The sequence below is a fragment of the Girardinichthys multiradiatus genome, chromosome 18 (assembly GCF_021462225.1).
Source record: "Girardinichthys multiradiatus isolate DD_20200921_A chromosome 18, DD_fGirMul_XY1, whole genome shotgun sequence".
Taxonomy (NCBI): domain Eukaryota; kingdom Metazoa; phylum Chordata; class Actinopteri; order Cyprinodontiformes; family Goodeidae; genus Girardinichthys; species Girardinichthys multiradiatus.
Window position 1 is genome coordinate 43229091 of NC_061810.1, and position 27931 is coordinate 43257021.

Sequence of the window (27931 nt, forward strand, 5' to 3'; positions counted from 1 at the left end):
GTTGTCCACCAGTCTCTGACATCATAATTGTGATGTTTTTGAGAACTCTTCCACCCATTATTCCTTTAGTTTTAAGATGGTTGAGGCTTTCCTTTGTGCTACTTATTTCATATGCACACAAAAGATTCTATAGAATTCAAACTTAAGTTTTCCCCATCATATGACCGGCCAATTCTGCATTTTTAGCTTTTTGTTGTTGGCTCTCGTAGAGTTCTTGAGATAATTATTACACTGAAAACTCACCATCTGGGTAAAAATGTAATTAATACATAGATAAAATAATGTTGTCATTGAGTACTTCTTGGTACTGCACTGAGTTCAGATCTGAATCAGTGGAAGCAACCTGCTGAAGCAATCCCAAACCATATTACTACAACCTCTGTACTTCTTTCGCGATACGGTCTTGTTCCTAAATGTTTGTCTTTGTGTTTTTGTGAATTTTATATTGAAACAGGAAAGGAAGCAATCTTTGAGTTGGGTAAGCAGAGATGTCTAACAAAGGCTGCTCGTCAGACTGGCTGACAACACTCTGCTACATAAGCACTGTGGAAGCCTTCAGTACTTTCAAACAGCTTGTGGAGCAAGATTCTGTGTATGTGGTAGGAAAAAGAAAAGGTGACAGAATGAAAGACAAGATCAAGTGGTAAGCAATGTGAAAAACTATTGCCATGCACTATGGCTGGTTAAATACCCAGAATTCAGAATCCTGATTTGTGGCTTCCCATTAGCAACACCTAAAGGGCTATTTCACAGTTTTTTTATCTATATGTGCTGTGTTTGATGCACTGTAGTTTGACTTCTAAAACACTTACATATATTAGGCATTAGACATTCTCCTCCTTGAACTGCCACCTTAACGTGGTGGAGGGGTTTGAGTGCCCGAATGATCATAGAGGCTATGTTGTCTAGGGCTTTAAATGCCCTGGTAGGGTCTCCCATGGCAAACAGGCTCTAGGTGATGGGTCAGACAAAGAGCGGTTCAAGACACCCTCACTAGGACTATATGATCGAGGCACGTGCCGTCGCCCGGTATGGCGGAGCCAGGCCTGGGGTCGGGACCCGTCAGAAAGCGCCTGGGGGCTGGGTTGCTCCTCGCGGGACCCGGTCGGGCCAAGCCCGAAGGAGAGATGCGAGGCCATCCCCCAGTGGGCCAACCACCTGCAGGGGGAACCGTGAGGGACCGCTGCAAAGGGGATTGGGCGGCAGACGAAGGTGGAGACCTCGGCAGCCTGATCCCCAGATGCTTAGGCTGGCTCTAGGGACGTGGAATGTCACCTCGCTGGGGGGGAAGGAGCCTGAGCTTGTGCGGGAGGTCGGGAGACATCGACTAGAAATAGTCACGCTCACCTCCACGCACAGCGTGGGCTCTGGAACCCATCTCCTCGAGAGGGGCTGGACTCTCTTCTACTCTGTAGTGGCCCACGGGGAGAGGCGGCAGGTTGGGGTGGGTTTGCTTGTTCAAATACAAATTCAATTCAAAAATACTTTATTAATCCCAAAGGGAAATTAAATGTTGTTATAGCTCCTTTTATGAAGGTTTCCTCAAAGAGCCGTTGTAGATGCTGATGGCTGTGGGCAGGAAGGATCTCCTGTAGCGCTCCGTCTTACAGCAGATCTTAAGAAGCCTCTGACTGAAGACACTGTGTTGTTGTAGGACAGTCTCAGGAAGAGGATGCTCAGGGTTCTCCATAATGTTCTTCATTTTATGAAGAATCTGTCTTTCCACAATGATCTCCAGAGGTTCCAGAGGAGTCCCCAGAACAGAGCCAGCCTTCTTTATCAGCTTGTTGAGCTTTTTTAAGTCTCTGGCTCTGATGCTGCTTCCCCAGCAGATGATGGCAGAAGAGATCACACTCTCCACAACAGACTTATAGAAGATATGCAGCATCTTGCTGCAAACACCAAAGGACCTAAGCTTCCTCAAGAAGTACAGTCTGCTCTGTCCCTTCTTGTAGATGGCTTCACAGTTGCATCTCCACTCTAGTCTGTTGTCCAGGTGAACACCGAGGTATTTATACTCCTCCACCACCTCCACTTCTTCTCCCATGATAGAAATAGTTTTTGAGTTATTCCTGTTTCTCTTAAAATCTACAATCATTTCCTTTGTTTTAGTCACGTTCAAAATGAGATGATTGTTTCCACACCATGCCACAAAGCGGTCCACCACCTTCCTGTACTCAGCTTCTTGTCTATCTCTGATCCACCCCACAACTGCCGAATCATCCGAGTATTTCTGCAGATGACAGGAGTCTGTCTTGTACTGGAAGTCTGAGGTGTACATAGTGAAAAGGAATGGTGAGAGTACAGTCCCCTGTGGTGCTCCTGTGCTGCTGACTACCTGGATAGACTTAAATGCACTGGAGAAATCAAAGAACATGATCCTCACAGTGCTCCTGGCTTTGTCCAGATGACAGTGGGTTTGTTGAAGCAGGTGTATGATGGCATCTTCTACTCCAACTCCACAGCGATAAGCAAACTGAAGGGGTCCTGATGGTTTACTGTTTGCTTACTCAGGTGGGCAAACAGGAGTCTCTCTAGGACCTTCATGATAAGAGATGTCAGGGCAACAGGTCTATAGTCATTGAGGACTGATGGGTGAGTTTTCTTTGGTACTGGAACAAGACAGGAGGTCTTCCACAACACCGGAACCTTCTTCTGGGCCAGGCTAAGGTTGAAGAGGTGCTGCAGAATCCCACAGAGCTGCTTTGCACAGGCCTTCAAGACTCTAGGGCTGACATGATCTGGACCTGCAGCCTTATTCCTATTCAGTCTCTTCAGTTGTCTCTTCACCTGACTTCTTGAGACACACAGGTGGAAGGGGGATACAAAGGAAGTATCAGCATCTTCTGATATGGTTGAAGGCAAACATGTAGAAGCAGAAGGGTCTAGGGCTGAGGTGGAAGATAAAAAAATGTGAGGTGTTACTGGACAGCTGTGGGTCCTGTGGGTCAAAGGAAGGTGGAATGTCTGTTTGGCTGTGAGCAGGAGAGGAGGATGCAAAGCTTGTTTCTGAACTGAACCTATTGAAGAATGTGTTCAATTCATTGGCTCTGTCCAGACCTCCATCGGTCTGATCATCCTTCTGCTTGAAGCCTGTGATCTTCTTCATCCCTGTCCACACATCTCTGATATTGTTTTGCTGGAACTTGCTCTCCAGCTTCTTCTTGTACACCTCCTTGCTGTCTCTTATTTTGACTTTAAGTTGCTTCTGTAAACTCCTCAATAATTCTCTGTCTCCCTCTCTGAAGGCTCTTTTTTTCTTGTTAAGCAGGTCACTGGTGATCCAAGGTTTGTTATTGGGAAAGCATCTCGCGGTTCTGGTGGGGATGATGTTATCCACATAGACGTTTATATAGTCGGTTACACACTCAGTCATGGCATTGATGTCCTCTCCATGTGGCTGGCACATTGCGTCCCAGTCTGTAGCCTCAAAGCAACCTTGCAGAGCTTCTTCAGCGTCCTGTGACCATTTTCTCACAGTCCTCTTTATTACAGGTTGCCTCTGAACAAGGGGCTTATATTTTGAGCAGAGAAAAACAAGATTGTGATCTGATATGCCTAGAGGAGGTCTTGCTGTAGAGATGTATGAGTCCTTGACATTTGCATAAAACAAATCCAATGTTTTGTTTTCTCTGGTAGAGCAGCTGACAAACTGTTGAAACATTGGAAGTGTAGCAGAGAGTGAAGCATGGTTAAAATCACCAGAAATTGCCACAAAAGCATTGGGGTTTTGTGTCTGTAGCTTAGCAACAACTGAGCTGATGGCATCACATGCAGTGTCGGCAACAGCGGAAGGTGGAACGTAAAACGTTGCCAAAATAACACTGGTGAACTCTCTGGGTAAATAATATGGACGAAAACTTACTAGCAACAGTTCAATATCTGGACTGCAGAGATGACACTTCACAGTAACATGTCCTGGATTACACCATCTGTTGTTCACAAGTACTGCCAGTCCACCTCCTTTACATTTGCCGCTCCTCTTTAAATTTCTGTCTTCTCATATGGTTAAAAAGCCCGGCAGACAGACACTGGAGTCAGGGATATGATCCTGCAGCCATGCCTCAGTAAAACACATGATACTGCATGCCCGGTACTCTGGCTGGGTCCTTTGTAGGGCTCGGAGTTCATCCAACTTGTTTCCCAACGATCTCTCATTGCCCATCAAAATCGACGGAAGAGATGGTTTGAACTTCCTCCTTCTCTCTCTTCTCTTAGCTCCTGCTCTGCATCCATGGCGTCTCCTTTTCAACTCATCAGGGATTTGGGGTTGTAGCTGAAGTATTATTTGAGCTTTTGAGATATTAATCAGCTGCTCCCGGTTGTAAGAAACAACCCCGTTGCCATGGCAATGCATCATAACAAATGTCCAAAAATAGAAAGTATTAAGAAAAATCCTCCAAGCTGCACAGCATCCGACACTTGAGTGGACAGTCATCCAAAAAACATCAACTGTATCAACCACAAGAGGAATAGTTCCCAAAAAAGAATAAATCAGAATCAAAAGTAACAGAGCTACTCCAACCTGCTGCCACCTTGAGCGGTGCAATTCTAGAACAATTGTTGCCCCCCAGCTCAGTCCAGCCATCAACTTTGTTGTCGTATCGTCAGACCTTCGGCTGCATGTTTTGGAAACCCGGGTGAAGAGAGGGGCTGAGCTGTCCATTAATCACCACCTGGTGGTGAGTTGGATCCGCCGGAAGAGGAGAAAGCCGGACAGACTTGGCAGGCCCAAGCGCATAGTGAAGGTCTGCTGGGAACGTCTGGCAGAGGGCAGGGACGTATTCAACTCCCACCTCCGGGAGATCTTTGACCAGATTCCGGGGGATGTTGGAGACATAGAGTCCGAGTGGACCATGTTCTCCGCATCTATTGTCGATGCAGCTGCCCGTAGCTGTGGCCGTAAGGTCTGCGGTGCCTGTCGCAGTGGCAATCCCCGGTGGTGGACAGCGGCAGTAAGGGAGTCCTATCGGCTTTGGTGGGCTTGTGGGACTCCTGAAGTGGCTGACGGGTACCATGAGGCCAGGTGTGCTGCGGCCTGGGCTGTGGCAGAGGCAAAAACCCGGGCCTGGGAGGAGTTCGGTGAGGCCATCGAGAAGGACTACTGGTTGGCCTCGAAGCGATTCTGGCAAACAGTCTGGCGTCTCAGGAGGGGGAAGCAGTGCTTCGCCAACACTGTTTACAGTGGGGTGGGAGGCTGCTGACCTTGACTGGGGACATTATTGGGCGGTGGAAGGAGTACTTCGACGATCTCCTCAATCTTGCCATCACGCATTCCCTGGTGGAAACAGAGTCTGGGGACTCAGGGTAAGACTCTTTCATCACCCAGGCTGAAGTCACCGAGGTGTTTAAAAAGCTCCATGGTGGCAGGGCTTCGGGGGTGAATGAGATCCGCCCTGAGTACCTCAAGTCTCTGGATGTTGTAAGGCTGTTCCAGGCACGGGAGGAGGCCCAGGGTACGGCCCAGGACACGCTGGTAAACACGGAGAAACAGGTGTTATGGTTTAAGTGCACTACAGAAGCCATTTATTGTGTCAGCGGGTGCTGTGTGGGAAACACATGAATAAAAAAACTTCACAGAGACTGAGTTTATCCAGAACTTTATTATGTCGAGGTCAACTTTAAATCATATATGTCAGCACCTCTCCTCTCAACTCCACAGGCAGAAGACTTGATGTAATCCAGTGTATCGAACTGTAGCAGGGGCAGATCAACACATGCTCGGTAACCTCGATAGCTTTTTAAAGTCCTCTGTTTGAAGAGTTGTATACGTATTTTACAATACTAACTGTCCCATATTTAGGCTGTTCCTATGAGCCTTTCATTTAGGCTTGAATACAGTTTTATCTCTGTTTATTAACAAGCTTTAACGTCTTTAACGTCAAATGAGACTGAAAAATTCAGATATGGGCCAGATCTGAGCATTCCCACTTGCTTTAAGCAGCCTGACATGATGACTTGACCACAAACAAAAATCTGATTTGGGCCACATTTGCCTGCAGTGTGAACAGGGCCTTAGTCTACACTAGACAAATAAGATAAGCCGTTTAAGATTCCATTGAACAGGATTCACATTATATTTTTAAATATTATGTATTTTATTACTCTACTTATCATGTCGTGTTCTGGATTAGAAAATGTTGCTAATCTTTCCAAAATCGCGCAGCTACGTGTTTATTTATTGTATGGGAAATAATACAGTAAATGCTACTGGTGATAATAATGCTAACTGCGCTAATGGCATAGCCATGCTAATCTTTAATATAAAATGTTAAAACAGTTTAAAATGTCAACTTTGGAATCATATTGTCTTTTTATTTATTCAATCATGACACATGGTTTCACATCCCCTTTGCTCTTTATGTAAATATTGGCAGAGCCTTTTGTAAACACATCACGGAAATAATTTCATATCTTGAAATACCGTGTTCTTCTATGCTGAAAGTGGAAACACAATATTTATATTTCTTAAATACAAATTGGAATTGGCTAAATTCAGCATAATCAAGTTTATAAAATCAGAGATTTGAAATTGCTGATATATAAATAGTCAAACTAGGACTAAATTAAATGACACTGATTATAGATTCTTTATAAAGTGGTTCATCATTTGCAATTTTTTTTTCTCTGTTTGTGAAACTAAACAATCATAAACAGGACCAGATACTGTTAAAATCATGTCCCATTCTCATGAAGCCAATGATATTGTGTATTGTCTCATAAGCTAAAGAGTTACACATCTAAAGGAAAACAAGGAGACTTGGGCTTAAACGCCCATTATTAGCGTGAATTCACAGGGGTAGCAGTTTCTATATAAAATAAACCCTTACAGTGGTTTTCACCTTTTATACTGTAAACGTTTCATATTTTTATTTGACCCCTATGATATGTAGGCATCAATAATTATATGTAGGTATTTTTTGATAGTTACCAATTTTTACTTTAATTTGCAACCACCACAAACATAAACAACAGCAATATAACAAAATCATAAATATTAACAAAGGTTTAAAAATGGCTGGTTTGACCTGTGTCACTCCCAAAAAAAAAGACTTAAGTCTTAATAATTTGATTTCAAGTTAGTAATTTTTGATAAGATTGATTTATCTTTTATCTAATTAAAAATAAAAGGGTTTGCAAAATGTCAATTTTAAATGTAATTTATTTGACTTTCTTGCTGTAGTGCAGGACACTGTGCAAAAGGTTCAAATGTTTGCTTCTCATACATGTAAATCAAATACATTGGTACGTTTTACACCAGTGTATTTGATTTACATTCGACTGACGCTGCTAAATTAATTTCCCTTCCCATCACTTGTTGATGAAAAAAATAACAGATTTTCTTCCACATTAAAGTGCTGATAGCAGACTGACCGCATGCCCCTCTGACTGCATTTTGTTTTTCGCTTAGCAAGAGACATAAACTAATTTAGCATGGTTGTGTGCATGTCTCAGCGGCCAACTTCGAACACTTATGCAATTAAAGAGGAACAAACTTGCTGGGAGGAATGTAATCCTGCTGCAACATTAAAAAATGAATTCAGAATACAAGGGATATTTCATAGCTTCACTGGGTGTATAATCACACTGGTTTGTATAAACTTTGACAACAAAAGGCAACTGTGCAATGTGATGGTCATTATTTTGTGGAATCAAAGGTAAAATAGGTGATATTCACACCCAAATCCAAGCGTGGATCCTGAGAGGCAAAAATAAAGGAATAAAGCCCCATCCATATCAAGGGCCATTGATTCAGTTAATTTTATGCAGGAAAATGATTTCCCTGATGGCCATTTTCACGAAAGCACATTGTGAGCAAAGCAGGCTCCCCCCACACTCATGTAGGGCATTGTTCACTATCTACATAAATTGTGCATCCTGTTTAAAACACCTTGAGGCTTCTGATGTAAAACTTCCTCCAAACACATTACGAAATGATATAGTGCAACATCTTGATGTAAAATCCATTCCAGATTTTTATCTGTGCAAAAGCAATCTAGCAGCAGAAGGCAATAGATAGATTTCAGAAAAGCCAGCAATGCAATCAGATTAGCAGAGCAGAGAGAAGACTCAACAACATTCTGCAAATAATTTAAGAGCTAAAAATCCTCACCATCGGTTTTAAGTGTCAGAGGAGTTGGAGGGCTCAGAACCCTTGCGTTTGTCACTGCGTTCTTCACCAGACAGATGTAGCTTCCAACATCCGAGGGCTGAACTTTAGAGATGTATAGGTTCCCTGTGACCTGGGAGATGAAGCGCCGACTGTCCTCGGCAACAAATGAGGGGAACTCATTAAACACCCAGCTGTAGATAATCTCTGCAAAAGAAAAAAGAAGGTTAATGTATCTCTTACATTTATTTCTAAGGCTGACCTACTCAGTATGCCTGAGAAAATTCAGCCCTTTGCTACATATAAGAATAATGGTGTGCAACTGCAAACCTGCTGGCGTCCCACATTGTATCTTTGAAATAACCTGGATTGTTTTTACACAATACAGTAAAGAGCATCATTTGGGGCTTGTTATTCACTAAGAGCTCATTTCAATCCGCAGGTGATACCTAGACCTGACAATCACCATGGTGGACTGATTCCAGAAAGCTTGACTGTGCATCATTTACCCTCACAAACAGGTGCAGTTACAATAAAAAAAAAAAAACATTTCTTGTGAACCCATTAAACTTCTTCACAATTTGTTGCAATAAAATGATAAATGGCTACTCTTCCATTGTGGTCAGTTTTGTGGAGTGCATGACAAATACTCTTGGGGTCAGCAGGTTCTTTTCCACATCGCTGACTTTAATATTTTCTAAACAATCTCTGAAACCTTTACAGAACTGCTGCTTTCAGACTCAGGTTAAATTAGCCCCAGGTGGACACTGTTAACTAGTTGGGTGGGTTAGTTGCCCTGGTTTTTATTTTGGAGTGTCAGACAAAGTTTGTGTGCTGCCTTTTCCTTCCATGTTATGTAATTCTTTGTGTTGTTCCATCATATAAAATCACAAAAATACATTTATGTTTCTTGTTGAAAAACATGCAAAAAAACGGGGTATGAATTGGTTAGCAAGACGATATCGAGAGATAAACACAATGTTTAATTACTTTGTATGTTTCCTGTGTAATTGACAGTTTGTATTACTATAATCTATAGTCTGTTTTGTTGAAGTTTTGATGTTTCTGCTTTTTTATCTGGTACTATTTAGTCTATTAGTGGCTTAATTATAGAAAAAATATTTTCAGAGATCATTGTCATCATCTGTATGTATATATTTTTTTCCAAAAATACTAAATAATTTTTGCCACAAAGACATTACAGGTTTGGTATTTTTCCGTAAAATGTAATTTTTCTTCTCTATAAACATGAAACAGTATTTGCTAAAGAGAAACGTTAAAACTGTTCTGAGCCAAGAAAAGGGACATAAACATTTCACAACTCAGTGATTGCCAGTGGAGATCTATTTGAATTTGAGTAGGTTTGAATGTCTTTGAATCTTCCCACAACCAATTTAACCCAAACAGTTTAAACTATCTCTGATATAAATTCCACTTGTGACATGCTCTGTCTCACAATAACATTTATCAAAGTGGTAAATTCAAAGTTGTTATCCTTTTAAAAAATCAATTTATTTTGTTTGAGTATTTTTTCTTCTGTAATTTGTATTATTATTTAGAGCATTAAAGAAAAGACCAGCTGCTTGGAGTGACTGACTCTATGAAAGAAGAACAAATTTCTAGCAGATCATCATTTTATGTAAATAAGATGAAAGTCATTTAAAAATGTTCTTTCTTTCTTTCTTATTATTGTCTTCAAATAAGAATATGCTAAACATGAAGTCTAAAATGCTTTTATATAAGATGACATACACTACCTCGCAAAAGTATTTATACCTCCAAAACATTTAGGCATTTTGTCATTTTACAAACTTCATGTATTTGATCTCAATTCACAAGCACATCATTGTGAAGTGGAAGGAAAATGATAAATGATTAATAAAATCTTTCACAAATAAAACTCAGACGTTTTGTTGCACTGTATTCAATAAGTCAGCAACCCTTCTGTGGTATGTGTCCTTCAGCAATGCCTATTTAGAAATTTTTACCAATTCCTCCTTACAATATAGCTTAAGCTCAATAAAATTGGATGGGGGATGTCTTTAAATTAACATTTTCAACTCTTGCCACATATTCTTTATTAGATTTTGGTCAAGGTCATTCTAACCCACGAGCATGCTTTGATCTAAACCATTTCACTGTAGCTGTAGTCCATCTTATCAACTGTTACCAGCTTCTTAATCCTGGCTGAGTAAAACATCCCACAGTGTGATCCTGTACCACTGTTTTGTTTCAGGGTGTGGATGGTGTTCTCAGAATGTTAGTCCTTCATCACACAAGCCGCCTGCATGCAGGCCAAAACGTTTTATCGCGGTCTCATCTAACCATAGCACTGTTCTCGACACATTTGCTTTTCTAACTGTTATGACTTTTCTTCAACATTGGTTTCCTTCTATCCACTCTTCCATAAAGGTCAGACTTGTGGAGCACAGAACAACAAATATCAACAGATTATTCCAACTCATCTGTAGATCTCTGCAGCTCTACCAAAGTTACCATGGAGCTCTTGGCTGCTTCTCTGAGTAATGCTCTGCTTATTGTAATGGAAAATTCTTTTAAAGTGCTCTGACATTCCCTTCACCTCTCACATTTGAGTCTGTGTTTTATCACCCACAGGTGATTTTCCATCTACCCCTCACCTCTGACCTCTGTGTTTTGTTAAGTGTTCTGTTTTTAGAGCAGATGGACTCTAAATTCCAATGCTGGAGAGTTTAATGGTTAAGACCCATTATTTAGGATGATGTCAGGAAGGGCAGTTAGGTCTGTTCCTAGATAACCTTGTCACCTTTGAACTCAAGAAGGGTTTGGGTCATAAAGCACAGACTCTTGGAAGTTGAGATAACACAGTCATGTTCTGGTATAAATACTGTGTGTAAATGTTGATCGGGGCTCTGTTTCACTGACTAACCTCAGTGTCAGGGTCTTCAAACGCTGAATGCCTTTGAATAAAACTTATAAGACAAAGTCCGGATTTTCTCTTGTTATGAGTCAACTTCTACCCACTTTGATAAGAAAATTCCACAACAATTTTAGCGTCACGAACAGGATCTAACGTGCCAGAGGAGACCGCAGGATGGGACACGGACGCCTGGCCAGCCTGGAGACGTTGTCCTCAGTCCACTTCCATTTTACGGTAGTGGAGTCCTCATGTCCGCCTGCGGCTTCTGGCTGATTAGATCCGAACAATTTGTCTTCAAATATATCTGGGTAAGAAGTTGCTCTGAATGATATAATGTATATTATTATTTTTATTACACATTAACCATCATCTCCTAACTAATTAATTAGGTTCCAGAGTTGCGAGAGGGAGGACATCAGCTGAGGGCCCGGTTACCCTGCAAAAGGAATTGCAGGGAGGTTCTTATTGGTAACAATAAGATAAAGCAAAACACAGGGTTTTGCGGGTGGTTTTTAGCAATTTTCTACACCTCATAAAGGAGAAAAGCCAGTGGGCAGACGTGCCGCTGAACGGGTAAAAAAAAATGGTTCCGGAACCTTGAGGCATCAGGGGTGTCTCCTTCTTCAGACTCTGATTTATAAAATAATGAAAGGAAAAAGTGGGGATGATTGTGTTAAATGTGCTTTAATTTGGAAGATAAGTTTGGTTTTTCACAGCGTGGAAGTTTGAGTGTAAATAAGTAAAATAGTTTAAAAAGTTTCAAGTAAAACAGTTGATGGAAAAATAAAAAAAAAAAAACAAGAAAAGATTAAAAAGCACAGAGTGCATCAATTAAGGGGTTAAAGAGTTAAAACTTTCCTGAAGGAAGTTTCGGTTGTCTTAAATATTGCGATCAGTCGGTAAAGAAGGTAAAATTGAAAAAGGACATTAGAGATGCGAAAATAAAGTTGTTTTAGAAAGGAGTATAGTTCATGTTGTGGAAGGAAGTGACAGGCAGGGGGACAACTGACTGACTGACTGATAATATGTATTTGTACAAAATTTGAACCTATACTAAACTTTTCTTCTGCCTCTCTCACACACAAATACACACATATATGGGATTTAAGTTCAACATCTGCGTTTTTGAGTCTGGATTTTAGAAACCTGCCCTTCTCCAAGGCTACTCCACCAGAGACGCTTCTCCAGCAAGGCCTGAAAGAGAGAGATCTGCCTTCCTGCATGTTGAAAATCGCAGTGTGAGTTTCTACAAAAAACAAAAACAAAACTCAGAAGAAGTCTGGACCCTCTGAGATGGACAACAATCCATGCTGTTTGCAAGAGCCAGAAGAGCGATACACTGGATTTATATTGAAAGCATCTTATGCGGGCAGAAGAGAAACCGGAGCAAAGTTTCTTCTTTCTCCCTCCTGGAGAAGTTAAAGTGGACAAAGAATGATTGAATGTCTCACCAACAGACCTGGGAAGGGCCTGGTTGTTTTTTTGGACTGATAGACAACTGTGTGCCATGACAGTCTGACTCTGGAGCGATTTAGAAACTGATGGGGGTAATGTACAAACACACACACATTTGCATAAATCTTTTCCTATTTTCTGCAATGAAGAACGCTTATTAACCGCTGCTCATGTGACACGCTTGCTTGACGTTGACAGATATAGCGGGTTAAAATATTATTTTAGGGTTAGAAAAGTATCTTTAAAAAGGTGATAACTTAACTCATTTGATACTTCCCAGTTAATTATTTTAGAGAAGCAAGTTCTCTTTCGTTGTGGAATATTCAGGGTCAATTATTCTAGTTATTAAAAGTTATGAAAATGCAGAGGAAGTTACAACATCTCCAAAACTCAGCAGTAACCATGTGTTTCTATGTTATTCTCAGGACAGATCTCATGAAGGAGCATTTTTAAAACCCAGCGCATGCGTAAAACCTAATGGGCTTCTCCTTCAGGTATTATTTTCTGTTGTCAGAGTTTGTATCCCATAAATCTAATGGGTAGAGACCTCATTAAAACAGGCTTAGTTCTACTGCAGATGGTCTTCATACAGTTTCTGACACAGTATTTACAGTTTGGTGCAGTTTTTGTCCGCAAGTGTTAACTGACGCTTATGGAAAGTACAAATTCATTGTTTTTCACAGCAGCTGCTGGGAAGAGGTTATATTAGGTTTTTCTTCCCTCTTCTGATTCATGCAGCGTGTTGATTTACACTGTACCTTATATCAGGTCCTGACAAAAAACTATGAAAGGTTTGGTTCTGCAGGTTCTTTTTTCTCCCTTTGGAGAAGGAAAGGACACCTGATCAGTTCTGTGTTGCACAGAAATATTAAAACACTTGTTGTTTTCTAAGATATCACCAGCTAAAAACTTTTAAAACTTTTGAGAGTAATTGGTTTTGTTAAACATATTTCCCTTGGTAAAACAAACCTTTAAAATGAGTATGAAAAAATTGGGTTATTTAGAAAGAATTTGATTGGACAGTGGTACCACACAAAAATTAAACTGCTTCCTAAAAGACTCTGCATGAAAAGGCCTTCAGAACCGTGGAGTTATTTTCCACCACAGTACCAAGTTTTTAAGCATGCTTTTTCTTTATTTTAAAACAGATCTGGTTTTTGTTTTGTTTTTGGCTTTTTAGCATAATGTTTGTCTGAAGCTTCTTATGAACTGTGTTAGAAGCAAATATGATCTGAGGTAAATTAGGAGCTGTGAACTAATAATTTTAAATCTGATTATTGTCCAAGCAGAAATAATATATTTAGCCAATCCTTCAATCTCTGCAGAAAGTTAACACCATTGTTCAATGCAGTAGTACTCAACTTGTGGTTCCTGGACTCCTGAAGCCTGTAAGCCATAGATTTTGGGTCCATGAAATTATAAGACTTAATTAAAGGTAGACCGATTACCTATTAGAATAGATCTAAGTCAATGATGAGTTCCAGTCATTTTGGTGACTTTGAAATGCAATAATACTCAAAAATTCTACTCTGGGGACACAGATTGGGGTTGAAGAGTTTAGTTTTGGAACCAAGGTTAGGATTTTTATAACAGAATCAAGACAAGTAAAATTCTTTATTTTAGGAAAATAAAAGAAATAAAGGCCCTCTTAACAGTAAGAGGATGGTCGGCTCAAACTCAAGTCTCCTTGTTTGATTTCTTAGGGTTTAAAGATTAAAGGAATACATATGAGTACAAAGGTACACAAGGTGATTTCAGATTACTAAGAGATAAAATATTGGAACATTTATCACCATTTGGATTGTAAAAGAGGGGTTCTAGTAATAAGTTTCTCCCCAACTCTCAAAATTTAAATAGCCAAATTAAAGAAAATGATGTTTGTTCTTTTTTGAAACATTATGTGGGGAAAAGTCCAGTTTGGAGACAAGCTTCTTATCTTAATTTCTGATTAAGTCAAACACTGCAGTTTTGTTTAGTTTGGGTATACCATAAAAATGTCAATGCTGACTTTTCTAATTTCCCCTCGGGGATCAATAAAGTATCTTTGAATTTGAATTGAATTAAATAAAAAATACTTATTTGCATTTAACTTGAAATTCTGCAATGCAGCTGCGATCAAATTGAGCCAAACAAAAAGAGAATTGTAACAATAACTCTCAGGATTGTAGTTATTATTACAGAGTTCCAGTACAAAGAATTAGCAAAAGGTTTCAGCATCAGTAAATTTGGATTAATTTAAGAGAAAACTGTTGCTGTGCTTCTAAATACTTTGAGATTTTCTGGACTATGTGCACTGATTTTAAAAAAAACAATCCTGAAGATTGTCATAACAACATTGATCAATTATAGCATTAAAAGATATGGTTGAGAAAACATATTCTGAAAAGAGATTGTTAAAAATTTCTTTGAATTCTTGAAGCTTCAAATTTGGCCATTTGTCTGTCTCTGATGTTTTGTCTTTGTTTTGTTGGTATGAATGTTTGATTATATGTTGCATGAAACAATAATCCATGTTTAGAATAATGTTTCTAAATCCCAGATTGATTAAAACTTTGAGTTTTCAGGAGAGTTAATAAGCAGCTTGTTTCTGAGGTAGGTGCATGTTAATAGCTTTGCAGTTTAAGTTACACTAATGTGGGATGGGATGAAGAAACTGTGGGTCCCGCCCATAGGCTGTCAATCAGAGGTTAGTTCTGCCTGACTCCGCCCACCTACTAGGTTGGTTCATGCCTTTGTTGTCATGGTAACGCTCAGCACCTCCCTTCCTGAGTTTTAACACTGTTTAAGAGACAATAGAATCAACATGTTTGTAGTGATTGTTGCCTTAATAACATGTTTTTTTTTGTATAATAATTAAGGATGTAGCATGACTTTTAGATTTATGTGTTTTATTATTAAAAGGTTAATGAAATAGTTTAAACTAGTTTGAAGAATTAGTTTTGCATGCAGAATCATTGGTGATTTATTAGATTGAAAGTTTCCCTGGTTCCATTAAGCTAGCTGACAGTTCAAGATATGCAAAAGTAAGGAATATATTTTTGATAAAGAATCAGAGTCATGCCTTTATACTTGGGAATTATTTATTTGATTCAATTTGTAGGGTTTATGCATCTGAATTTCATTAGATGTCCATTAATCTAATACTCATCTTTGTACAAGACAAATTAGGATGATGTGTGACTAATTTCTAAGTGAGACATTGATGACGTGAATAACTAAAGTTTGTGTTTAGTTGTTGATGGAACTGAGTTGCAGTTAAAAACATCTGGATTTTCTTTATGTTGCTTTTCTTAAATTCATAGTGACACATAGTTATGTCAGAATTCATTTCTTTGGTTCTATCTAATGTGATCTTGGTTACTAGAACATTTTTGTACAAACATTTTGCTGAATTGTCGCATGGGTTGGACCCTGCGCCAGAAGAGGGGAATGTCAGAATAAAGCAACATGGGGTTCCAAAAGTTTTAGCACTCATGGAAAAAGGGTAGCTCAGACCTCCAGTGAGGACTTAGTGACAATGCGAGAGAGACGTTGTACTTTGTTATATAAATGGTGCATAGCTCCCTAAGACCACATTATGAAAACCTCTCTGAAATTATGGTGTTGATTCTTTTGTGAAATTTTACATCTCCATAGATTAGACCATTTTTGAAATTCTTTTTGGGTATTCTGAAACTATGAAATGTTGACCTGTAATCAGACCTTCCTCAAACATTATGTCACATATTTGATATTCAGAATATTTAGCTGATGGTTACTGCTAGTATATCAGGTGAAGTCAGAAGATCAATTATTTGGATTTTGTTGGATGTTTTGATGAAGTTCATGTAGTTAAGCACTTAGGTTTGAGAATGGGACTTTGAATTGAAAATTAGCCAAGTGTTGTCAAGGTTCTACCTATTGTTCTCACTTATATGAGATTGAGACAAAGGACACAGGCAAATCTCAGTCCTTTTGAAATGCTGTGTGGCAGGTCTCCTAATTTGGACATGGGGATATTGCCAAGATAATTTTCTTCCACATCTTTGTGTGAAGATAGGATGTTGTTTTACTGTCAAAACCTGTCCACTGTGTTTTCTCAAGTTTCACAGACGGTGAAGGCTGCATTACCAGAAACAGCCACTTCCACCCTCCAGTCTTTATTCCTGGCGACTGGATTCTGGTCAGAGAATCTAGGAGAAAACACAGGAAGTCCAGGTGCTGGAATGGCCCATATCAGATCCTACTAGACACCCAGGAAAGCTGCAGGAAAGCTCCAGCTCCTCCAGCTTCATCTGGCTTCCAGGACGCAAGTCATCTTCCAACTGGATCATCCACAGCCTGAAAGGTGTGAGGACAGCGGACCACCACAAGATAAAGAACTGTAAGCTGATCACTGGCGAGTGATTGAACAGGTGGTTGAAGAACACTGTTCTTACAAGGGCACAATAATCCCTTGGGCAGTGCAACGTTATTTCAGAATCTACTTAAGGCCATCGCATTGCCTGAAAGTTAGAAGTCATAAGGTCATTTGCCTCACTGCACACACACCACAGTGAGAGACACATAGGAAACATACAGGGAAGACCTCTACACATTTGCACATAACCTTTCTCTGGATGAACTGGTGACGCCTGCAACAGAGAGACAGTCAAATATGCGCCACGATGCTTATTCTCCTTAATTTCTTAAGCAGGTTAGAGTTCCTGTTTCTAAACATATTTCTAGAGGAGCTTCCTACGACCGCCCACCTGTACCAGACTGGTAACAGGGCAGCTTGAAGCCACTCAGGAGAGACAGCAGGATTTTTGTTTTTTTTAAAGTTGTTTATAATTTGTTTTCTTTGAGAAAAAACTGTTTGCTTTCAGTACCAGAAGAAAGGACATTCCACTTCAAGGTCACGATGCAGTTAAATGGAAGATGGTCTGTTCTGATGCTAATGATTGGTATTTCAAGTATTTTTATAACTCTTGTGTTCATTTGGGAAAAGGTACAGCAAAGACAATGTAGGGCTAATTTGAGGAATTGTGCTAATAATACTCATCAGCGGATTCGAAGAGAGATCCATCACTTTTCTGACTACTATGATCATACTGATAATGTCTGGTGGCAACTGATGCATCAAACCGTGAGGAAGATAAGAAATGATAGTTGCTATGTTTGTTGTTTGATTCCACATGCTATTAATGATCAACCATTTTTGGTACCAGTTCCTATTGATACTGCTTATACTCTAGCTACTTTCTTTCCAGATAACCGGTTGGTGGAGGTCATTTTTCCTTGGGTGAGGAATTATGCTGTACAGACAAGCAGAAATGTTAGTAAATTTTCTAGTGAGACTAATTTAACGTGTGCGTCTACAGGAACTCTTTCTAGATTTCGGGGTAATAGAAATCCAATTAAAGATCCAGATATTTGTATTGCTCAGGAGGAAAGCACACCTTATTTCCTTGGATTATAAGCTTTGGGTGATGCTTTTGTAGAATTTTCTTTTAGTTTTGTGATTATCTTGTAATCAGAAGAAAGGAGTGTAATGGAAAATTCTTTTAAAGTGCTCTGACATTCCCTTCACCTCTCACATTTGAGTCTGTGTTTTATCACCCACAGGTGATTTTCCATCTACCCCTCACCTCTGACCTCTGTGTTTTGTTAAGTGTTCTGTTTTTAGAGCAGATGGACTCTAAATTCCAATGCTGGAGAGTTTAATGGTTAAGACCCATTATTTAGGATGATGTCAGGAAGGGCAGTTAGGTCTGTTCCTAGATAACCTTGTCACCTTTGAACTCAAGAAGGGTTTGGGTCATAAAGCACAGACTCTTGGAAGTTGAGATAACACAGTCATGTTCTGGTATAAATACTGTGTGTAAATGTTGATCGGGGCTCTGTTTCACTGACTAACCTCAGTGTCAGGGTCTTCAAACGCTGAATGCCTTTGAATAAAACTTATAAGACAAAGTCCGGATTTTCTCTTGTTATGAGTCAACTTCTACCCACTTTGATAAGAAAATTCCACAACATTATCCAGCCCACAAATTAAGGTGGACGGCTTGGTAAGTGTGGAGTTGTGATACACTTTCCATTTTCAGAGGATGGATTGAACAGTACTCTCTGAATCTCAAGAGAACCTCAAGAGAATCTCATAAATTAATAACTGGTTATTATGTTATCTGACTGTTACTGAGGAGTATTAGAACACATCCATTGATTGCATTTATTGTATGTATTGACCCATTAGATAGTTAGATTTGCATTACAGACGGCCCAGATTTTTTATGCCATATTTGCCTGGCTTACTTTGCATGTATTGGCAGAAGAGGCATTTTCCACGAAAAGGGACAAAACGTTCATCAATTGTCACCCCTGGCCCGGTGTTGAACATCACTAGGAGAAGTTTCATCCATCTCACCCAAACATCGTGGATGGGAGCAAGCTTGTCAGATTTGACTCGAGTGTCTCTGTTATCAAATCTGAGGGTCCTTGAGATCATTTGAAAGGTCTGAAGTGACATTGTTGCTCTGAAAACATTTCTGTCAGACAATGCGTCCGAGAGGCTTTCAGTGGCCTCACCCCTGGATCTGTTCACTCCAGCAAGAAGAAGAATACCAATGCAGGAATCCAAGTCATCCTCATCAAAATCAATGCATTTTTCACCATGGACTTTTTGTCCTTCTAGGTTTGTCTTTGCGATTATAACCTTGTTCAGTGACAATGGCATGAACAAATCATAACATTTCTTGATGTCGCTTTTTCTTGTCACAGCGAATCTTGTGACCCCAGGGGTCATTTTGATCACATTTACAGCAGCTGCCCTACCGTGTACATCTCAATGTTCCTTGTTGGATGGAGATGTGAATTATTCAATTCAATTCAGTTTTATTTATATAGCGCCAATTTACAACACATGTTGTCTAAAGGCACTTCACAAAGTCAGGTACATACATTCCAATTAATCCTAACCATTGAACAGTGCAGTCAGATTGAGTTATTTATTCAAATAACTGGGTTTATCTAAGGAAACCCAGCAGATTGCATCCAGTTAGTGACTTGCAGCATTCACTCCTCCTGCATGAGCATGTAGCGACTTTGCAGCAATCCGTCATACTGAGCATGCATGTAGCGACAGTGGAGAGGAAAAACTCAATTTTAACAGGAAGAAACGTAAAAAGAAAAGTAAATGTCAAAATGAACAACTCTAAACTCAATTTTGTTTGCATATCAAGCATATCTGGGCATATTCTTTAGTTTACAGGTGAAAAAAGAAGCCCTAAAGTAGGACTCAGGTTTGGGAAAAGAGTTGGCTGTCAGTGGGATGATGACTAACAGTGTTAGTGAGGTAAAATTGTTTCAGTTTGGGCAAAAGTACTATTTTTTTGTCATTTATAGTAACGGGGTCAAAACTGACCCCAACACAACAAAGGGCAGAATTTTTACAGGAGTATTTTAAAATAAATTGAAGTTGGATATTTTGGCTTTATTTGGTTAATACTGAGGTTCCTGAGAAAGTCAAAAAACCTTGATGCGATAAACAAAATATATATGGTACTTTTATGTATTCAAAAACTGAAAGAGATCAGTGGTGACCCCAACACCAAAGGAAAGTTAATCTTCCCCATAACTATATCTGCCATGTCTGATGTATTCCCTAGTCTTAATGAAACAGTTTGTTTATTGATGTTCTTGAGTCTCTGAGGCCTTCAAAGAACAGCTGGATTTATACTGAGATTGAATTACACACAGATGGTCTCTATTCACTAATGAAGTGACTTATAAAGGCAATTGGGCACGTATAAAAAGTATTTAGGGATAAAGGATTAAAAGCCATTGAATACATGTTTGTCGCACTTTTAGGTTTTTATTTGCAGAAATTTGAAAACTTGTCATCTTCCCTCCAAGTCACATATATGTGATATACACAAACTAATGTAATCCCATTGTGCACTTTTATTTGTGTATGTGTAAGATGTGTGATCTTACAGATCAAAATCTGCTGACGCCACATTGCTGTTGGGAGCATTGATGGCAGCATTTGTGTGAAACAAAGCTGTAAAAAGTAGTATCAGCTGGAAGGCTGTATATGTAATCGTTTGGCATTAAGATGTATTTTTAGCTTTGTTGAACTGAAACAAAGAACGTCACTGATGAGTCACTGTGCTCTGCTGAGTTTGTTTGTATCTCCAAAATTACTGTTTTGAGGTGCGAGTTCCTGGATGAGTATTTTGATCCATGGGTCCACTTAATGCAGCGCAACATGAATGTTTAACACTATGTCGCTGTGACTGATACCTGGATCAATTATAGTTTACAGCAGCAAGGCTACAATAAACTAAAGACGGCAGAAAATCAATATTTCAATCATGCCCCTATTCCCTCATAACACTGTGCACAAAGTTAGATTTTTATATAATTTTTATCACAGCTGTAACTGTTGACAGATAAACAGAAATGTATGTACTTTTGCATAAGGGGTAATTTTTGGGGTAAGTTTTGCACAACATATTCCATTAGTAGAGAGAGACAAAATTCTTTACCGAGATTGTATGTGGATTAAGATTCGATTTAAAACCCCTACAGTCTAATTTGTCAGATAATATTCGTATATATTTTAAAACAAATTTTGTCAAATTTGCTTTTGAAAAGGGCTTTGCAAACAGTTCTATCATAAGCAATGGGTGAAATGTTGCTGACGAATAGAAAACCTGCAAGTCAACAGTGGGCAGAAAGGTTCAAGATGTGTTATTTGTCTATTTCAAATAATTCGCTACTGTATTTAACATTTCACTATATTTCTAATGATCCAGAAAGCATAAACTCTGAATCTGTGTTCTGGCATTGTACTGCCAGAAATTATCAGAGTTCATCATCATCACAATGACTGCTTAAAAAAAGAGGGCAGTTATTTATGTTGGAACTTTGCAAAAACCTCTTACCTGGTGAATGAGGAGGAGGGCTACACATGAGCACCACGCCTTGGCCTTCACGCACAGACACGCCACCCCTGGTCCTCGTACTGAAAGCACCAAGGTCTAAAACAAAAATATTAGCAACACCAAATTATGACATATTTTCAGACAATTGCAAATTCAATCCTGTAAGTCTCACAATAAGAAGACACACAGGTGGCGATTAGAGAAGTTTATCTACAGATATTTATTTCTTTGGCACTTGGACCCCGGAGGAAGTTACGAATGCTGAGAATGACATGAGCTTGAATGAACAATTTAGAATTAAAATTAGAGATGTCTTTCCCCCTTGGGATCCGACTGGTGGTGGAGTGGAGGCCTGACGAGATAGGGAATCGGGAGGAGCTAGGAAGCCAGATGGTGAAGATGGGCAGGAGGAGGGTTGCAGCTCAGCTTCAAGAGCGAGGAACTCTGTGAATGAAGATCTTTAAAGCGGAGCCCTGGACGGTGACTGGCTAAAGAGGAAATGCGGACTCGATGCTGACTGGTTGGAGCGGGGACGCATGGTGGAGTCATTGGATGGAGCAGAGGAGGGGGTGAGTCTTCCAGATTGAATTTTTGTCAAAACTCCATCGTAGCATGTTTGTTGTTTCTTCAGGAAGCCATGAAATGATTTTATGAGCACTCCAATGGACCAGTAAAGCTGGTTTCAAATCTTTCAGTGAAATATCTACAAATAATCCTGGAACAATTGCTTGGAGTTTCCAATTTAGAAATGACTAAACAATTAACTCAGCCCCTTAATTTACAATAAAAATAGATACTGATTAGTTTTAATTTTTAATCAGTCAATTAAACAATTCTGGCTATTTTGAGTTTGGATTCAATCCAATGAAGAACCTCAACAAAAAGAGCTTTAACAAGGTTACAGTTAAAAGGTGGCAAAAATTGATTATGTTAAATTTTAACAGCAGGCAAAGTCAGTTTGTATATGCCCGTTCAGCAAGCAACTTTAGGGCCTTCATGGCCATTCTACAGCATATTTCCAATAAATGTACCATCATTTCAGTACTGCAGTGCACATAAATAGTTCCATTTATGTGGTTGCAGAATTATTGAAATAAATTAACAAGCTTATGATCCGGGGTTGGTCTTTATGTCTAAACCACTTTTGTTCCATAACTTTGCCCATAATAGCTGAGCTGTTGGGCAATTATTCCTCAATGACTTGTGAAAGTTGCATTTCCTGCACATTTAGTAATAATGGTTCGTTGACTTCATTTTAAGGTGTTCCACACAGCAATGGGTTGGATTTAATTTAATGTACTCGTCTCACATGTATCTTTTTTCAATGTTTCAGCTCAACCTGTATTCATAATGAATGTCATTCCACTGAGTCGATACAAAGAAGTAAGCTGAATGATACAGAAAAACCAGTGACACCAAAGGTTAACGTAAACTCTAAAAAAAAGTATAGAACTATAATAGAAACATGACAAAAACAACATAAAAGGGTAAATGTTAATAAATATCATTAAACAGTAAACTTATTTCTTGAATTCAAAAACTGAAACCTTTTACATAGATTTGTTATACAGCGATATATTTCCAACACCTATTCCTATCAATCTTTTTCAATGGTTATGGTATAAAGCCAATGAAACCCTAACATTACGTTCATCTGAAATGTTTACATAAGACCATTAAAAATTATTTATAATACAGAAATGTTATGCCAAGGCTATATTATGTCTTACAAAATGATTAACCACAAAAGGCTGAACAGGAGCCTGTTCAGAGTGCTGTATTTAAGCATATTAATGTAAAGTATAGTGGAAGTGGAGTAGAAAGAGGTACATGACCAATAGCGATAACAGCAGCCTTGAGAGAATTTTGAGGAAAAAGCCCACAGGGGTTCAAGAACATTAAGAAGTGTAGACTGTAGTTGGTGTGAGCGCTGTCAGACCCACCACACATACATTTTTCCAGGACATGGGCTACAAGGTCCAGTGTGAAGCTTCCACAGTCAGAGATGAGTTGGAGAGCCATGTCATCTGCTGACATTGGTCCATTGTGTTTCACAATAGACCACTGACATTTCTCTAGGGAGGTGGATTGTCACCTCGCTGGGGGGGAAGGAGACTGAGCTTGTGAGGGAAGTCGAGAGATATCAACTAAAAATAGTCGGGCTCACCTCGGGCTCACCTCCATGCACAGAGTGGGCTCTGGAAACCAACTCCTCGAGAGAGGCTGGACTCTCTTCTACTCTGGAGTGGCCCATGGGGAGAGGCGGTGAGCTGGGTTGGGTTTGCTTGTTGCCCCCAGCTCCGCGGTCTTGTGTTGGGGTTTACCCCAGTGGATGACAGGATCGCATCCCTGGGCCTTCGGGTCGGGGACAGGTCTCTGACCGTCGTTTTGGCCTATAGGCCGAGCGGTAGTGAGGAGTGCCCGGCCTTCTTGCCGTCCCTGTCAGGGCTGCTGCATAGTGCCCCTCCCGGGGTTTCCTTTATTCTGCTGGCGGAGCTGGCAGCCAGGAATGCATTCAACTCCCACTTCCGGAAGAGCTTTGACCAGATTCCAGGGGTGGTTGGAGACATAGAGTCAGAGTGGACCATGTTCTCCACGTCTATTGTTGATGCTGCTGCCCGTAGTAGTGGCCCTAAAGTCTGCGGTGCCTGTCGCGGCGGTAATTCCCAAATCCGGTGGTGGACACCGGCAGTAAGGGATGCTGTCAAGCTGAAGAAGGAATCCTATGGGCTGTGGTTGGCTTGTGGGACTCCTGAGGCGGCTGACGGGTACTGTGAGGCCAAGTGTGCCGCGGCCTGGGCTGTAGCAGAGGAAAAACCTTGGGCCTGGAAAGGGGGGATGAGATCCTGGTTTGGGGTCATTCCTTTGACTCAGTCAAAGGAATGGCTTACAAGAGCGTCATGAAGCACACAGGTGGATTACATCTTGTGTAGATGAAGTAATCTGAAGGAACTCAGTGACTGCAAGGTAGTGGTAGGTGAGTGTTGCCAGAAGGTCAGGATAGTGGTGTGTAGAATGATTCTGATGGTGAGGAATATAAAGAGGACAAAGGCAAAGCGGATGATTGAGTGGTGGGAGCTGAAATAGGAAGAGAAATGTGTGGCTTTCAGGGAGGAGTTAAGACAGGCTCTGATGGCCAGTAGGTGTTTCAGATAACTGGACAACTACAGCTAATGATATCAAGGAGACAGGTAGGAGAGTACTTGGTAAATCTTGGGAAAGGACGGTTGGACCAAGGAGACTTGGTGGTGTAAAAAGAAAGTACAGGAGTGCGTACAGAGAAACAGATCAGCTCAGAAGATGTGGGACACTGTGAGGACTGCTGAGCATCGCTAGGAGTACATGAAGACTCAGCATAAAATTAAGGTAAAGGTACTTCAGGCCAAACAAAGGGCATATAGTGACTTGTATGATAGGTTGGACCCTAAGAAGGGAGAGAAGGATTTATACAGGTTGGCGAGGCACAGAGACAGAGATGAAAAAGATGTTCAGCGAGTTGGGGTGATGAAGGATCGAGATGGAAATGTACTTACAGATGCAACAAGTATGATGAGAACATGGAATGAGTACTTTGAGTTGATGATTGAGAAAAATGAGAATAGACAAAAAACAGAAGAAGTGACCATTGTGGATCAGGAAGTAGCAAAGATTAGTAAGCAAAGCATTGAAAAGGATGACGAGTGCCAAGGTAGCTGGTCCTGATGAGATACCTATGGAGGTATGGAGAGTATGGGAGTGTGTCTAGAAGAGACAAAGGTAGAAAATTTGACTTGGCTATTCAATACAATCTTAGAGAACGAAAAGATGTCTGAGGAATGAGGGAAAGGTGTGTTGGCATCAATTCCAGAAAAACGATACATGCAGAGTTGTGGCAACTTCAGATGAATAAAGTTGATGAGTCATACAATGAAGTTATAGAAAAGAGCAGTTGTAGTGGGGGCTAGACTAAGGTCAGAAGTGTGTATCTGTGAGCAGCTGTATGGTTTCATGCCAAGAAAAAGTACTACAATATATGCAATATTTGCTTTGAGGATGTTGATAGAGAAGTACAGATAATGTCAGAGGTAACGGCATTGTGTTTTTGTAGATCTAGTCCAGGGGTCGGCTCCAGAGCCACATGTGACTCTTCAAGGTCGTTTTTGTGGCTCATTTGGCTTTGACAAAAGAAAAAAAAAAATTTATACAAAAAAATATTTATTTATTAATTAAATATTTATTTACATACATGTGTATATATATTATTATTTTGATTAGTAGGATGTTGGAGTTCAAGGTGATACAATTTTAAAAGGTTTTTATAAACTGTCAATCAAAATATACCTCACATCAACGTCTATAGCCCTCGCCTTATCCTGCAGGTGGCTTCTTGAGGTTGCGACCCCTGTGGTAAGCTAACCCTGAATACATCTCAAAAAAGAAAAATCTCAGAAGGAAGCAGAGAATTTAATTCTGCATGTACAAATGTCTTTGCCTTCACTGCCACTGATGCTGGCTTACTTGTGTGCGTGATATGTGGCGAGAAATTAGCAAATAATAAAGAAAGTAGCGTTAAGACATTTTCAAAACAAGCACTCAGCATTTTTCTGAACAGTCCCTAACTTAAGATAAGCGGAAGAGAGCTATTTAGAAACTACTATGGCAAGTTGAGCAGGGCAAACATACTTTCAAGAAGAGGACCGACTCACCAAACTCAACTATAGTTACTAGTTTTGTGGCAGCCCATGAGACTGTAAGGAGGGGGAAGCTGTTCACAGATGGAGAATTACATTACATCCTACATCACATGAAGGAATCGTGTTTGGAATCGCCTCGACATAGGGAAGATCAGCATGGAGCTTCAGAAACAGAAGTCATATTAAACAGGTATGAACTAGGATTTTATTGGCCATTACCTAAAAAGATAGTTTAGACATGTGGTTGATGTAGTTTTTTATTGTAAGTTTAGCTGCTTTGCTTGTTTGAGAAAGAAACCTGAAGACGATGAAAGCACAATGAAATGGACTTGTCAAAATCTAATTTTACGTTTATTAAAACGACTAAGCTACAACTACGTTTTTTATATCAAAGTGGGCTATGTTTTATTTTACTTTATACAAATATGAAAAGGACTTAAAAAAGGCCTCTGTAGATTTAATGTTAATTTATTTTTTAAGTTGGCGTACAGCCGCACACTGCAATTCTGTTATTTAAATTATATTGTTGTAAAAGGTAAAATAATAAAAACATAAACATAATTGTTAAAGTTTATTAGCTGGGTTATCTTTTGTGGCTTCAGACTATTTTATTTTGGTGGAAGAGAGAGCAAAATGGTTATTTTGGTAATAAAGGCGCCTGATATACAGAAATCATATCACATGCTATGAGGAAGTCTGGAGTAGCACAGAAGTATGGTTGAGTGGTGCAGGACATGAATAAGAGCTGTAAGACAATGGAGAGGTGTGCTGTAGGTGGGACAGAGGATTCCAAGGTGGAAGAAGGACTGCATCAAGAATCAGCTATGAAACCCTTTTGGTTTACTGTAGTGATGGACAGGTTGACAGATGAGATTAGATGGGCATCTCTATGGACTATGATGTTTGCAGATGACATTGTGATCTGTGGAGAGGGCAGGGAACAGGTGTTTCAATTTCAAAGTCCCTGTTTCAAAATTTTGTTTTTCAGTCCCTGCAGTTTAAAACCTTTTCGATGAGGTACTACAGACAGTGCAGTTTTCTGAGTAGTTTTCTCCTTCATATGTTTGTGTCTAATGTTCAAAAAGGGGAAACCTCCTAAAGCCAGTCAGTCAGTTAGTCATTTTCTACCGCTTATTCCATAGTGGGTCGCAGGGGAGCTGGTGCCTATCTCCAGCAGTCTATGGGCAAGAGGCAGGGTACACCCTGGACAGGTCGCCAGTCCATCACAGGGCAACACACAAACAACCATGCACACACTCATTCATACACCTAAGGGCAATTTAGAGAGACCAATTAACCTAACAGGCATGTCTTTGGACTGTGGGAGGAAGCCAGAGTACCCGGTGAGAACCCACGCATGCACGGGGAGAACATGCAAACTCCATGCAGAAAGACCCCTGGCCGGGAATCGAACCCGGGACCTTCTTGCTGCAAGGCAACAGTGCTACCAACTGCGCCACTGGAAATTTTGCAGGTAGCAAGATGTAAAGACTGTCATGGCTTGTATGCAGGTGGAGTGCAACTCATCCTCTTTTTAAGATATCACTGTTCTAAAATTAATTGCAACAAGCAATGAGAGTTGGCATGTTTACCAATTAAATAAATAAGTATATTTTCTTATAACATAGCCTTTAATAATTCACATCCATGGCAGGTTTAGAATGTACCTACATATTTAGCTAACATCTTTAGGACGGGCCCAGCCAGAGTCCTGATGAGAATCTGTGGAGGGAACTAAATATTAGGGTGATGGCAATAAGGCCTATCAACCTTAAAAAACCTGGATCTTAAAACCAAAGATAATTTATGAAAATACCAATGGAAACAAGCTACGAAAATAGTCAACAATTCTAAGAAGGGTTTGATGGAAAGCCAGTAAACAGTTTCC

At 40.0% G+C, this 27931-nt stretch overlaps 1 protein-coding gene across 4 annotated transcripts in view; it reads right to left on the bottom strand.

The window, feature by feature from the left end:
- The window catches only part of cntn5 (contactin 5), a 223615-nt gene that overhangs the window by 80243 nt on the left and 115441 nt on the right, over positions 1–27931 (bottom strand). For all 4 annotated transcript variants that reach the window (XM_047392397.1, XM_047392396.1, XM_047392398.1 and 1 more), the window contains 2 exons: positions 21371–21466; positions 8114–8317 (listed from right to left, as the gene is read on the bottom strand). In XM_047392397.1, the coding sequence (XP_047248353.1) occupies positions 8114–8317; positions 21371–21466 (300 nt within the window). The remainder of the gene's footprint in view (positions 1–8113; positions 8318–21370; positions 21467–27931) is intronic.